The 15,959-nt window shown below is 24.1% G+C and overlaps 1 protein-coding gene across 1 annotated transcript; it reads left to right on the forward strand.

Moving 5' to 3' along the window:
* Positions 1 to 4,937: 4,937 nt before the first annotated feature.
* Positions 4,938 to 6,099, forward strand: LOC114186169 (transcription factor MYB90-like). Its single transcript, XM_028074195.1, has 3 exons — positions 4,938 to 5,096; positions 5,209 to 5,338; positions 5,505 to 6,099. The coding sequence occupies exons 1-3, from the start codon at positions 4,976 to 4,978 to the stop codon at positions 5,953 to 5,955; spliced, it is 702 nt and encodes a 233-aa protein (XP_027929996.1). The 5' UTR covers positions 4,938 to 4,975; the 3' UTR covers positions 5,956 to 6,099.
* The last annotated feature ends 9,860 nt before the right edge of the window (positions 6,100 to 15,959 follow it).

The raw sequence follows: 15,959 nt of genomic DNA on the forward strand, positions 1-15,959 counted from the left end.
CTAATAATAGAATGTTAGAATAATAAAGAATGTAATGTGACATGAGACCTAACATGTTTACAATCAAGTAAGGTTGTCATCATCTATCTAGTTTTTACCATAAAAAAATAAAATAACTCTTTAGTTAACACACATTGTAATGCGTTCATGTTCTTTTAGATGCGTGATTGTCTAATATGATTTAGTTATAACTTATTTAATCCTTTTAATTTAGCATAATCATAATTGTATTTTATTATATAAGTACAAGACCAATCTTAGATTAAAGGTTCAATGATCCCTTCATCTAGACTACATGTATAGCTTTGTATAAACATTCATTTAAGTCCGTATTTTGATCTTGAGAGTTTGATGCGGACTTAATTGGAATGCAAACTTATAAAATTTTAAAAATCATATTAAAATTTAAAATATTTGGAGTCATATAATATAATTAGAGTATAAAATATTATGAGTGTTTACAATTTTTTAAAATTGTGAAAATATATATGACAAATATAAGACATATGTCACAAGAGGAGGAACTTGTTATTATATTTTATTAGAATATAAAGTCAAATGTCTTTATGTGATTTTTCTCTAAAAATAAAGTCACCAAATAATTGATCGAGAATTTTTCTTTCCAAATGTGAATTTAGGCGGGATGCGGACTTAGATGAGTGCGAACTTAAACGAATGTTTACTGGATATAATTCATATATCAAATGCATTTTTTATCGATTCAACTAATGAGTTATATATACCAACATAAAATTAAAACTATTTTTGTTATATTTCTTGTAACTAAGCTCATCAATGGTCAAATACGTTCATGCAAATAAATAACAGAAATCATGATATTTATGAGTAGTATAAAAAATAAAATAATCTTAACATGTTCAACTTCATTAGATTCTTCTTAAACTTGAACGAGAACAGTTAATATACACAAATAGTTAAATATCAAATTATATATGAATTCATATTGAATACATCAAACTATCATCATTGACTTTTTTTCTCCTAACTACAATGGTAAGCATATATAAATTATTTCATTACAATTAAAAGCACACGCTAAATATATAAAATAAAATAATGAAGACGCATGTCCAAAATAAAACTCCTAATAATCAAACATATATCAAAAGACTATAATCAATTGTTACAATTATATTCAATTAATATAAAATCATAAAGCAAGAATAATAAGAGAGAAGAACAATTTGACCTTCCAATTCAATATGTACTCTCTTGGGATACTACTTTAATAATATTTCTATCTCTTTTTAAATATAGGAGTTGGAACAATTAAAGAAAGCTCATTCGTGATAAAAGAAAAAAAAATTAAATATTCAAGATTTAAGTGAGATAATATACATTATAAGAAAATGTCTAATTAATGATCAATTTTAGTGAAATAATATATATTACAAGAAAATGTTAATGATCAATTTTAGTAACAAAAAATAATTAATTATTATAGTGACTAATTTATTAAATAAATATTATTAGTAACTCAAATACTTTCTAAATTGGTCAGAATTGGTTTCTAAATTTATTACTGTCTTTAGTTACCAAAAAAAATTATCTTTATATTTGTATCTAAATTGGTCACTAATGGGATAAATTTAGTGACTTATTGTTTTGATAACTAATGGTAATAACTAATTTAGAGACTAATTTATTATAGTGTTGAATGTGTGTTTATAAACTATTTTAGTTACCAATAATTTATAAGTTATAATTTTACATCTAAATTTATCACTATAAGAACTAATTTTTTGATTATTAATTAAATATTTTTTTAGAGTGATACTTAAGCAGTAGAAAAGTAATAATGTTGAATATGTAATGGAATGAGAGAAAAGATTGAGAGAGAGAGAGAGAGAGAGAACAAATTTTAAAACAGCTTAAATGCGTAAAGAATATGTATTTGATTCGATAATAGAAAAAAAAACACAATAAAGCAATGTGATATTTAAAGATAACTGCATTAATACTTTTGTTGTGTCTGTTGTTCATATCCTTTTCACTATGACAAAGACAAATATCATTGGAGATGGAAATTAATAAATTTTAAATGCGTTAAGTTGATGTTAGAGTGACGTAACTAATTATAAACTAATTAAGTTTAATTGCATATGAAATATATTTGAAAAGAAAATTTAGCGTTGAAACACACAATTTGCAAACTATTTAATATTAATTTTATTTATTTAACTCTACTTTATTTTTTATAATTATTATTGGAAATTAATAAATAATATTTTTAAGGAATAACTTATTTTCATTTATTTAACTAATTATTTTTAAAACTAAAAGCAATTTTAACATCACACTGAAAAAAATAACCTTTCAAGTTTCATTTGTTAAATCAAAGTCAATATTGTATGTAGGAATAGACATTTACTGAAATCGAGTGTCATTTCACTTAAACCAAATAGCTCACTTTTCATTCATTTTGTCATCAAATCACTTCGTCACTTCAAATCAATAATCCTGAATCCATCCCTGGATCAGTTATCTTGGACTATGTTTGAATCATAATTTTTCTACAGGGAATTATTGAATTTGAAGAAATGCACAAAGGTTAATATTATTAGTAGGGTCTGATGTCTGCCTAAAGGCTAATATTTTCAATATAGGGTTTGATGCATGTTATGTCTAGTGATAAGTTGTGAAAGTCGAAAGAGACATCTCAATAAGATGATGTTTGAAACAACTATGATAACTTTTATAATTATGTTATTATTTCATTTTGGACTATTAATTTTAATGTGTGATTACAATAATATATATATATATATATATATATATATATATATATATATATTAGTATGTTCTTAAATTACTCTAACTTACTTTTATTTGTTAATAATTTATCCGTCCACTTGTTTAAAAAAATTATGGCTTAAATATCTTTTTGTCCTCATTTTTGTAGTATTTGTTGCGGATGATCCTCATTTTGACTGAATGTTTAAAATGGTCCTCATTCTTACCTAATGTTTAAAATGGTCCTCATTTTCGCAATTCGTGTTTTATTTGGTCCTTTTCTATAACACCGAACCCAGAAAACTCTAAACCCACTTACCTCGTTAATGATGATTAACTGGAAAATTGAAATGAAGAGCGCAACTACAATCCAATGATGAAATGGCAAGTATTAGTTGTTTCCTCTGCAAATCCGAGCTCAAGAAAGACGAAGAGGAAGAAATTTCCCTAATTGCAAAATTTCTCATAAATTGAAAGATTAACGTTAATTAGCCATATGTACAGTACACGTAACACACCCTAATAGAAACCATGTCACCTGTACAATGCTCCGTTAATGATTTAAACGGTGTTACAAAAAAGGACCAAATAAAACACAAATTGCGAAAATGAGGACCATTGTAAACATTCGGTAAAAATGAGGACCATTTTAAACATCATGCCAAAATGATGATCATCCGTAACAAACACTACAAAAATGGGAACCAAAAAGGTATTTAAGCCAAAAATTATATACTAAAGAAATTTATTATTATTTTTATGGAGGATTGTAAAGAAATATTATATGCTTATATGGTTTTTTATTTTTTAATATTTAACTTGTAATAATTTAACTTTGTAATGTAAAGGTTTTAAATTGAGATGGTACATCTAATTTATAAAATATTTTTTGATAAAATTTATTATTTAAAAAACATTAAAAGAAATTGAAAATTTTCAAATGCATGAAATTAATATGATTTTATATTATAAAATTTCAATTTAAAATAAATAAGGTTTAAAAAACTTAACATCCTATTCCTTTTAAAATTTATTTACTTTTTTCTTCAATTCGACTTTGGTTAGAATATCATAAATTTGACTTAATTGGGATATTATTAACTTAGTGAAGATTAATGTGTTATTGAGTAGGATTCTTTTTCAACTAATATTAATCGAGGTTTTTTAATATATGTTAAACTTGTTTATGTTTCAATATTTATTATTAATGTTTTATTTCATGAAACTAGTGTTATTTTTTATAACTAAAATTAGTTAGATTTTTCTTTCAACATCAAAAATATTTTTTGAGATGATATATCAAAATATAACATTATTTTTTTACATATGTTAATGTCGAAGGCCATAAACAAATCCTTGTAAAAGATGAAACACTATAATTTCAAAAGTAAAAATCTTAAAACAATTAGACTGTGTGTTTTTAGTTATATATTACGTACCGAGTATAAAACTCTTAAGAGTAACTCAAGTTCATACATTCACTACATCCAATTGTCCATGGAAGTTACTCAAAATTTTTGAAGATTGGTCCATTCGCATCTATCGTTTCTAAAGGACACTCAATTCCAAAAAATTACTTATTATTCAGTAACTTATTACATTGAACAATAAAAATATATATTTTAAATATCTTTTTAATATATTTTAAAACGTCAAAATGAGTAGTAATCAATGCATTATGAAGACACAGTAGAGGAATAACACAAAAAAATCAAGCAGAGAATCCAAATTCCTTATTACACGACTAGAAATTAATGTATTAACGACTCCAAGAAATATAGGTTGTTATTTGCAACCGAATTAGTCACTGAATGATTTTTGTTGCAATCTGCTATCAATATAGCAACAAAATATTATTGTGTTTACATAAATTTATTTAACAACTGAAATAGTGATCTTAACATATAATTGCTACAATTTAGTCATTAAATCGGTGACTATATTTCTACAAATGAACCTAGACTTTTTAGTAACCACATTGACAACCGATTAAATTTTCCATTAACATTAACATTATATTTTCCATTCTCAACACAAATTGTTAAATACGTGTCTACAAAACTGCATCATATATATATATATATATATATATATATATATATATATATATATATATATATATATATATATATATATATATATTTACTTCGAGCAAAACGTTTTCTCTCCAAGTATATCACGTTATCAGGGTATCACTTGTGAGCAAGTAGCTTGTGTGATTATGGAAGGAAGATTATCAGGATTGAGGAAAGGAGCATGGAGTCAAACTGAAGATGAGCGTCTCAGAGAATGCGTGCAACTCTATGGGGAAGGAAAATGGCACCTTGTTCCTCAAAGATCAGGTTTCTTTCAACTCTTTCTTTATATTATCCTTTTTCCTTTTCTTCATTTCTTTACATAACATTCTCATAAACATTTTTATGAGTCATATGATGTTATGTTTTGTACACGTAGGGTTGAACAGATGCAGGAAGAGTTGTAGGCTGAGATGGTTGAACTATTTGAAACCAAATATCAAGCGAGGTGATTTTAGTGAAGATGAGGTCGATTTGATCATCAGATTGCATAAGCTTTTGGGAAACAGGTTTCTATATATTTGCTGTATAAGATTTATTCAAACACATAAAACAAACGAATACTTTTATATTATGAGTATTATTTATAGAATATGTTTAATTTTCGTACACATATTCGACATTACAAAGGTCAACAGAATAGCAATCATGAAACGAAAAGTTTGTTGGATGCAGGTGGTCTCTGATCGCAGGAAGAATTCCGGGAAGAACTTCGAACGATGTGAAGAATTACTGGAACACCAACATGCGCCGCAAAGTACAATCTCACAGCAAAGATGAGGAGAACAACAACAAGAACAACGTGAAAGAATCCGAAAGAAGTTGGAAACCCCACCACCAAGTGATAAAGCCTGTGCCTCGAGCTTTGCCAAAAGCATCGCCCTTGGTGCAAAGGCAATTCATGAGTTGTTCGAAAGTTGGAGTTAGTGAAGCTGTTTCAGCAGCCTCTGAGAATTGGTGGGAAACTCTGTTAGATGAGAATGAAGATAACATTGCAGTTAACGACGACACGTGCTTCCCACGTGCAAAAGATGGATCCTTTGAACTTTGGAATGAAGAACTTGGTTCCATTGCTTCTGAGTTTCTTGCAGAAGGTGAAACATGGAAGGATTTTCTTCTTAATTAAGTTATCTCATTTGCCACTGCTCTTTTGTGTTACGAGTCTCTTTAAATTCAAATTTGTAAAATTGGGTCTCTGACTTTCTTTTTTTGTAATATAAGGACAAGTTGAAGTCGTCTGTATCCTACTGGTTTCTATTTTTTTATTCTTAAGAAGCAAAGTCGTCCTTGTATCAAACGGTTTCAGTTTATATATAAAATGAAGTTGTCAGGACACATGACGACTTCACTTCTTGATTTTTATTTACGGTTCTAATTTTTCTGTTATCATAAGTATGGTTTCAATTTTTCGAATCTTATCTAAAAACTTTTTTATTTGATTTAACATCAAATTAAATCACATTAATTAAATCACTGAATTGTTGGATTGATTTGACTTCTAATTTATTTCCATTTTCAAAGTCCTACACTCAATTATTAATATTGGTTTTGCGTCAAAAGCATCCTAAAATTTTGAATAAAAAAAAAGTAACACATGTATATGCTATTTTGACTTTAAAGAGAGAATTATACAAAAACAAAAATAAACTTGATTCAAAAGTAAAGTCATCATGTGTCCTGACGACTTCACTTTTTTACATGAACGGAAACCATCTTGTATAAGGACGACTTTGTTTTAAAAAAAAAAATAGAAATCGGTAAGAGACAGGACGATTTCACTTATAATGTCAGAAACATTTTTACAAATTTGGATTGAAAGAGACCCTAAAATAAAAAAAGTCCCATCTCTCTCATGCCTTTGATTCTGAAGGCATGATGGACTTCAATTTCCTTCGTAATTTTATTTACTTTAGAAAAAAAGATCTTGCTAAATGCACTGGTTAAGAAATTAAAAAAATGATTTTTTTGTAAATTATGGAAGAATGATGCATAAATGATTTTTGTGCATGCAAAAAGAATTTTACTTTAAGTTATTTAACGAGTGCCTTCTATTCGATTAAAAAACATATTGAAAAATAATATTTTGATAATTAAATTTTGATTACTTTTTTATGATATGAGGTGATATTTTTTAAATGACTTTCATTTTTTTATTTTCTATTTTTTTTCATATTTCAAAATCACTTATAATGTTACCTTATATTGTAAGAAAAAATTATTAAAATTTAGTGATTAAAATATCATTCTCCAAAAATATTCTTCACTTTTTATCTGTAGTGATTTATGCTATGTAAAGATAGCTCTATGACTCTCTTTATTCAATTTTGAATTTTCGTGTCATTTGATCGTTCTAAAATTCTATTAAGTGGAAAAAGATCCATACATACTATAGGTCAGGCACACCTTTTAACATGATATAAAAGTATAATTAAACATAAACCTCCTTTTAGAAATCAATATTGTTTTAGAAATTAAAATCGTGAGATTGAATTAAACATAATCATTTCTATTAAGGACCTTTATGACTAATCTACAAACTTATTAACATAGTAAATTTATATTAGTTATCACGATCATATTATCATAATAAAGAGTAATTAAGTACTTTTGGGTTAATAAAAATAATTTTTATATTGACAATTTAGATTTATAATAAAACTTTTGATAGATAAATATGGTTTTAGTCTTTATATTTGAATGAATGCAAAATTGGAATAAGTGCATTTCGAACTTTGATTGATTTTTGTCCTCAATTTTTAAAAGTGAAAGGATAAACCCTTTTAAGGTAACAATGCCATTTTTTTGGACTTGTTAAACGGCGTTTCAAATTCACATTTGAGCTTAAACTTGTTAAAACGACGTAAACAATTCAGACATCATTCTGAAGCATGTTTTGACACGTCACAAAAATCTAATACAATTGGATTAGAAGACTTATATTTATTCATTTTTATATTTTGGGAACCAAACTGCATCAATGTTTAAGACATAGACGAACTTTAATTTCACGTCAAAGTTCAGGTACTAAAAACATATTTAATCCAAAATTTAATCTATTAATCATTTTATTCATACAATAGTGGAGTTGATTTTAGTCTAACATAAAGATTCAAACGTTAAAAAGTATAATTACATTTATGTAAATAAGAGCAACTTTTTTGTGTTAGACCCCTTATGATCTAATATAAAAAGTCTCTTTTACAAGAGGTCTTATAAGGTCTAACATAGATTTACATCATATGTTATGAGGTCACACATAAATGAGTCTTTTTACATCTGACATTAAAGTGTCTAACATAAATGAGTTTTTAAAATTTTGCATGCAACCTTTCTTCCTCATTTTTTTCTTTTCTGAAACTTATGTGCGCAACTTCTCTCTTTTCTAATGGCAACCTTGAGTACGGTGGAGGCTCCATATCGTTGACCAAAATAGCTCCTTTCTTCAGCTTTTTGTGGATGGTTTCTAGTGAAAAATGATGATGTCTAATTACATTTGTGAATTGAGGTTAGCTTTCTAAACTTACACTTTGTTTACATGGAAAGCATGTTTGTTTTTTTTAAAACTCAATAATGTCTCCCATTATTGTTGGTTTTTCGAGATAGTTTGGTGTTTCGTGGTGGTGGTGGCTCCAATTACACTTGTATTTTGTGGATTAAGTGGTTTTCAAATTATGTATTATATGTCTCCATGATATATGTTGTATATCTCCATAGATCATCATTGTATCATTGTATTATATATGGTGTTCGCATTTTCTTAATTTTCATAAAAAATTTGAGTTAAGGTGAATAAAAAATATATAATTAATTATTAAAATAGTTTTTAAATGTAAAATTTGAAAAATAAAATATGTACACAAAAAGAATTTTGAACATAACGATTAAAGACAAAAGATGTTTTAAAATAATAATTAATTTTAAAAATAATAATTAAGGATAAAATGGAAATATCGAAATGTGGGTACAAAAGAGGTTATTTTTTTTATATATTGTTATAGATATGGATACTTAATGATAACTATCTTATTCTATTAACACATAATACTAGATATAATACTTTATTCACTCTCTTAATTATGAATGAATGAAAGACGTATAGGCAAATGCATTCCACCCATTATTTCTTAAATGACATTATTTGTTAAATGATAAAAATGTAACACAAATTATCACATCTATAAATGTAAATCTCATTACATGCATCTTATAAGTTCATCTATATAAATAATTCAAAACACATCTTCTCATGCATAATATCAAATACAAATTATAAATTTTACATTTCAACATAACATCTTTTAAAATATACATTTATTTATAAATATGTTTACACAAGTTTCACATATAAAGCTACTTTATGTCTACATTATCTCACTTTTTATTATTTATTATGTATTAATATTTTTTATTGAGGTTAAAAGTTATATATATATATATATATATATATAAAGTTATATTAAATCTACCAAATTAACTTTTGTATAGTTTGAAAGCTACAACGTTTATCTCAATTTTATATCCATAGTTAAGTTTCCTGTGAAATTTAAATCCGCAAGCAAGGTTTTTTTTCTTTCTGAATTTGTGAATTTGTAATCAAATGGCGAAATTCGTGTTTCTCATTCAGTTCCATGCTGATTTAATTTGTGAAAAAGTTGTATACAAAAATTCATGCGAATTTTTAAAATATATAAGTTCAGTTTTAAAATATATAAATTCATGTGAAAAAGCACTAACCTAACCTAGCTTTGAGTTCATCTATTTCCTATAAAAAATTGTTTACTTTTCATTTTACTTGTCGAAATTTAGTCAATCAAAATTGCTAATTTATTAAAAATTATCAAACTAAAAGCTACCAAATTAAATAGAATTTATTTCTTAGTTGATTAAGTATCTAACTTTTATATTTAAAATGCTACAGTTTTTTTTTTACCTATTCCCTTCATAACGTGATCTACTGCAAATTTAAAAATCAGATAAGAAAACAATATTTTTTAATAATAACATTCCTTCGTACTGTTATCATTTTGCTGAAATACTGAGCTTTATTTAAGAAAAAAAAATGCAATGAATTGATTCCTTTATCGTGTTCCCACAATGTGAGAGACTCATTCCATAATTGAACACCCTAGCCCCTAGTCCTAGCCTTAACCCAACTCAACATTACCCAGAAACATGTTTCCACCAAATGGGACCTCATGCAAGCATGACAAGAATATATTATGTTTCACCTGTGTCTAGATCTTTTATAGCATTAAAGGTGGTTCAATCTTAATATACATTAATTTCTATTATGAATAATGAACACTACAGCAGATTTACTTTTCATGGCAGTTGAATTAATATTTAATGACAGTTTTATATTTGTCGTCGATCCAATCACTGTTCTGTGTTTGAATAATTAATAACGATTTTAGAACCATTATTAAAAGTAAAAAACAACGATAATTAGAATAAGTACTACACGAAAATGGATAAAAGAAAGAATATAAATATGACAATGGTTATTACCGTTGTTTAAAGTCCACATACGATCATAGTTCATTACCAAATTTGTCATGATAAGTTATTTTATTATCATGATAATTGACTTGTGTGAAAGCGACAATCTTGTACAAATTTTTAAATGTAAATTCATTTTACAATTAGATAGCAATTCAATAGTACAAATAGTACAAAGTAGTAATATTTTAAACACAAAATTTAAATTTTATGACCTAATTGCCTACTACCCTAAAGAGTTGTCACTATTAAAAAAACATATTTTCTACCAATTATTTTTTTAAATTTAAAAAAAGAAACACTTGCCAATTTTGTTATAAATAATGGTTTGCAAAAATTTACTTTCAATTCTTTTACAAAATATTTTGCACAAAAAAAAATCGTAATAAATGAAAAATATTTGTGAATTTTATAATTTTGTAAAAAATAACTATCCACAAAAGAATTACCTGTCAATTAAATTTCTTAAGAAAAATAGCAAAAAAAAGTTGTTTTTTGGAAAATTTTATAACAAATTTGCAAAATAAATTTAATGAAATATGAAAAATTCTAGTAGTGTATATATGTTAAGTACTTAGCCCACATTTTTATAACATAAACTAATGCATTTGAGTCTAAAGGTTGTGTGTCGTTAAAAATCTACAACAAATGAAATGAAATTAGAATAAGTTCATGTGTAAGTAATAAATTATTTATAAGATTATTAGTGGATTATAGCATATATTTGATCCTAACCTCTTTTAATACCAGCTTGCATAATGATCGACCTTCATTGCATGGTATAGTAGTCAACACTTGTAGTCTTCCTTTTTTGTTTATTACATTATGCCCATACTAAAGATGTTTAGATCAATTAAATGATAATACAAAAGTAAATAAATGAGACAATACAGATACCATCAAGTACATATGAGCTTTTTTGAGTGCACCTAATCTACCACTCAATATGATATATCCATTGTAAGATACAAAATAAAAACATTTCATGTTAGAAAATATGACATTATATATTCAAGGTCAATATAGTAAATAGGCGTTTGTTAAAATAAACTTACAGATCTACTATTTGTTTAAAGTAATTGGGAGTTTTTTATGCAAGAAACAAAATCATACTGCTATGATCTTGCACTGGTATAACTAGGAGTTGTTAATGACACCAACATTGAAAATTAGTTACAACATATTTAAATTGTCAAACTATAATAAGTTATTTAATAAAGATGGACCTACTTATAAATATATGGAGTAAAGTAAATTTGTTTTTCCTCGCTTCAGTGTGGTATTGCTCATGTACATTTGTGTCTCTGACTTTTTGTTATGAATTGAGTGTCCATAAATCCATATATGTCTTGTTTTCCTTCCTCCAATCACAAACCATGCAAGGACATAAATTTGATACATTATTAATAACATATGTGTAATAAGGTAACTAATAAAAATGATTTTAAAATTGATCTTGCATCATCCAAATTACACAATAAATATGTTTAACTCTTGATTACCTGATACAATCTCCATCAAATCAAACGTATACATGTACAATGGAGCTCACTCTTTCTACCAAAAATAGTAACATCCATGGAATCTATAGTGGGTTTATCCCTATGGTTGTAACAACCTTAAACAAAATATATTTTTTATCTCATAATTTCAATTAGGTAGAGTATTACTACTTCAAGCAATTCCTTTAACAACTAAAACAATTTTGTGAAATTTTTATTAGTCCATCCATTCAATGCTTTCAAATTCATCAACCTTAACATTGTTGATAATCGTGTGAAGTTAGTTGAAATACAATGTAACAAAGTCTCTACATCACTAGACATATTTTCATACAACACTTCAGTAAAGGATTGTGCTCCAACATCACGGATCATGTTCTCTAATCTATCATTTGTTATCCAATCAATAGATCCATGTGCTTCGAACACGCTTCACACATAATATTGTTATGACTATTTTATCATTGAGTTTTATAAACATTACAATGTGCTTATTATCTTCACAATTTATATATATATATATATATATATATATATATATATATGATGCCAAACATCACTAATAATCTTGCATAACTATGATAATAATATAAAAATATAGCTTTAAAATTTATGTTTAAAATTTGTCAAAAAAAATAAATATACAAATATATTGTATTTTTATTATTTTTTTATTGAAATAATTATTTTTTAAAAACTCATTATCTAAGTCATCTAAATATAATTTTAGATTATTTTCAACATCAAAGACAATTTATTAATTTTTTTTAATTAAACTTAATTTTTAATTTATCACATCACTTAAACATTTTTACAAACTTTATTTCTAAATTCATTAACTTTTATCACAAAATTCTTTCAAAATAACAACACAAACTTCACCCTCTAATTCACTTAAATTCATCATTTTCCTCTTTTCAGATCAATCCTCATAAGCTATGATACACAGATACGATACGTATATCGAATACGACACGTATCCAATATGTCGATACGTTTATTTTCAAAATAATAGGATACGATACGTGATAGATACATGATATATGAATATTGAAAAGTCTACAATAATTCTTACAAACGTAATAAATATATGATTGTTAATGTGTGAATCCAAATTTTCTAATTATAGATCAATTATTTTGGTAGTCGAAGCCTGGTAGCTAATGTTAGTGACCAATTTTAAAATCAATTCATAATTTAAACTAATTTAATTATCAATTTAGAGAATAATAATAATTTTTGGGAACTATTTTAGTTGTCAATTTGGTCACTATTTAGTGACTAATTATTTTTTGTCAATAAAATTGATCATTATTTAAATATTTTATTATAGTGTACTACAACTTTATAAATTAGATACTCCATTGTTAAGTATTGTTAAAATATCCTAAAGTATCGAATACGATATGTGTCGGACACGGATACGTGACCCAAATTAAAGTATCAGTGCATCATCACTCATAAGTGAACACACGTTAAATCACTAAATAAAATACAATGTAAAATTAAATATTATCTAGTTTACAAATAAGAAATGCTAATCTATTACATATTAAGAAAAGAAGATACCACCAAAATTACTACATTACCCATCTTCTTTTATTGACAAGTGTCATAAAGTTTAGTTTTTTCGTCATTTTCAAACTGTGTAACAAAAGGACCCGGGTTCAAATCCTACAAAAACCAATTTGTTTTTATTTTTTCATTTTTTTATGATTTCAACTATAATATTAATTATAAGTAATATTATTATTTGTAATACTTTTATAATAATTATTATTTGTAATTATTAATAATATTATTATTTGTAATGTTTTTATAAATATTATTATTATTATTTGTAATTATTAATAATATTATTATTATAAATATTATTTATAGTGATAGTAGTAAAATTATAATCAATATTAATATAATAATAATAATTATTATTATTATTATCATTGTTATATGTTACTATTATATATTATTATTATTGGTATTATTAACATTATTATTATATATTATTATTATTATTATTATTATTAGTAAAGAAGTAATTAGAAAAATTATTAACTATAATATACGAAAATTAATAGTAAAATTAATAGTATTATTACTATCATATTTTGTATTATGAAAATTATTAACATTATTAGTAATAATAAAATATTACTGTTATTATTATTCTTATTAATATTATAAGTATTATTAATCATATTTATATATTAATAAATGATTGTTGCTATTATCAAATTTATTGACAATATTAGTAGTAGTAAAAATATTAGTATAGTATTACTTATAATATCAATATATAATATATTAATCTTTTTATATATTATGAAAACAAAAAACTACAAAAATTTATTATTATTAAAATAATAAAATAGTGAAAGTATTATGTAATAAAATATTATAAAAATTAAGTTATATTGTTTTAAATGTTGTTAATAAAGTAATGAAATAGTAAATCTAAGTGATGCAATAATAATTTCAGTTTTAAATATAATAAATAGAATTGATATCATAATATAATACATTTAATTGAATTTACAAAATGATTATAATAGTCTATGATCCATGTGAACATTTTTTTTTTGTTTTTTTTATTTTAAATTTTGTTAGTATAATAATATAATTGTTATTATATTTATTTAACCATTAAAAATACTAATAATAATATTAATATAAATTATAAATTATAAAAATTTAAAAGATTAAAACTCTCTTTTGCAAAAATATTTAGTATAACAACATTTTCTATAATTAAAAAACACACTTATAATAATAACACCATTATGAATAATAATAATAATAATAATAATAATAATAATAATAATAATAATAATAATAATAATAATAATAATACCAATAATAATAATAATATTTATGATATAAATATTAATATTAATGCTAACACTAAGACTAATATCAACTATAATAATTTATAATTATATATAAAGATATACATTAACAACAAAACAAATAAAAATGACAAGTAATGGAAATATGATCCTGTTGTAATAATAATTAATGCTAACACTAAGACTAATGTCAACTATAATAATTTATAAGTATATATAAAGATATACATTAACAACAAAACAAATAAAAATGACAAGTAATGGAAATATGATCCTATTGTAATAATAATACCAAGAAAAGAAGATACTATCAAAATTACTACAATACCCGTTTTCTTTTATTAACACGTGTCATAAAAATTAGTTTTTTCATCATTTTAAAACTCTGGTACAAAAGGATCCGGGTTCAAATCCTACAAAAGTCAATTTGTTTTTATTTTTTCATTTACTTATGATTTCAACTATAATATTAATTATAAATAATATTACTATTTGTAGTATTTTTATAAGTATTAGTATTTCTAATTATTAATAATATTATTATTATAAATATTATTTATAGTGATAATAGTAAAATTGTAACAAATATTAGTATTATAATAATAATAATTGTTATTATTATATATTATTACTATTAGTATTATTAACATTATTAGTAGTAAAGTTATTACTGTTATTTGTAATATATAATATTATTACTATTATATATTTTTGTTAGTAATTACATCTCAATTTTTATTAGATTATGATAAATTATTTTTTTGTCTTAAACTTAAAAAAATGTATATTGATAAATATATGATTAGTTTATAATTTCACTCCCATATTTTATTGTTGATGTTCATGCCCATTCAAATTTGAAAGATTTGTCGACCATTATTGAATTATGTCAATCTTTGACAAAAACAAACAAATTAAAGATATTTTACTTGATTGATTGTCTAATTCATTTTATTTAACTTTTAATGTTTCATTTTCTATAACGAATATTATCAAAACAAAATTCGGAATAATATGAAAGATGAATTTGTTAAATACAATATGGTTATTTAACTTCAAAAAGGAATAATTGGAGATTTTTATTCCAAATAAATTATTGATGAGTTCAAAATTTTTTACTATAAATTATTTTGGCTCATCCAAAATTATTGGTCAAGATCTGTCACGGGTTATTATTATCAACTATAATTAATAATCATTATTACTATCAACTATAAATATTATTATCATTATTAATAATTATAATTATTTCTATTATTATATTACTATTATTATTGTTGTTG

Source organism: Vigna unguiculata, chromosome 5 (genome assembly GCF_004118075.2).
Source record: "Vigna unguiculata cultivar IT97K-499-35 chromosome 5, ASM411807v1, whole genome shotgun sequence".
In the NCBI taxonomy this organism is placed as follows: domain Eukaryota; kingdom Viridiplantae; phylum Streptophyta; class Magnoliopsida; order Fabales; family Fabaceae; genus Vigna; species Vigna unguiculata.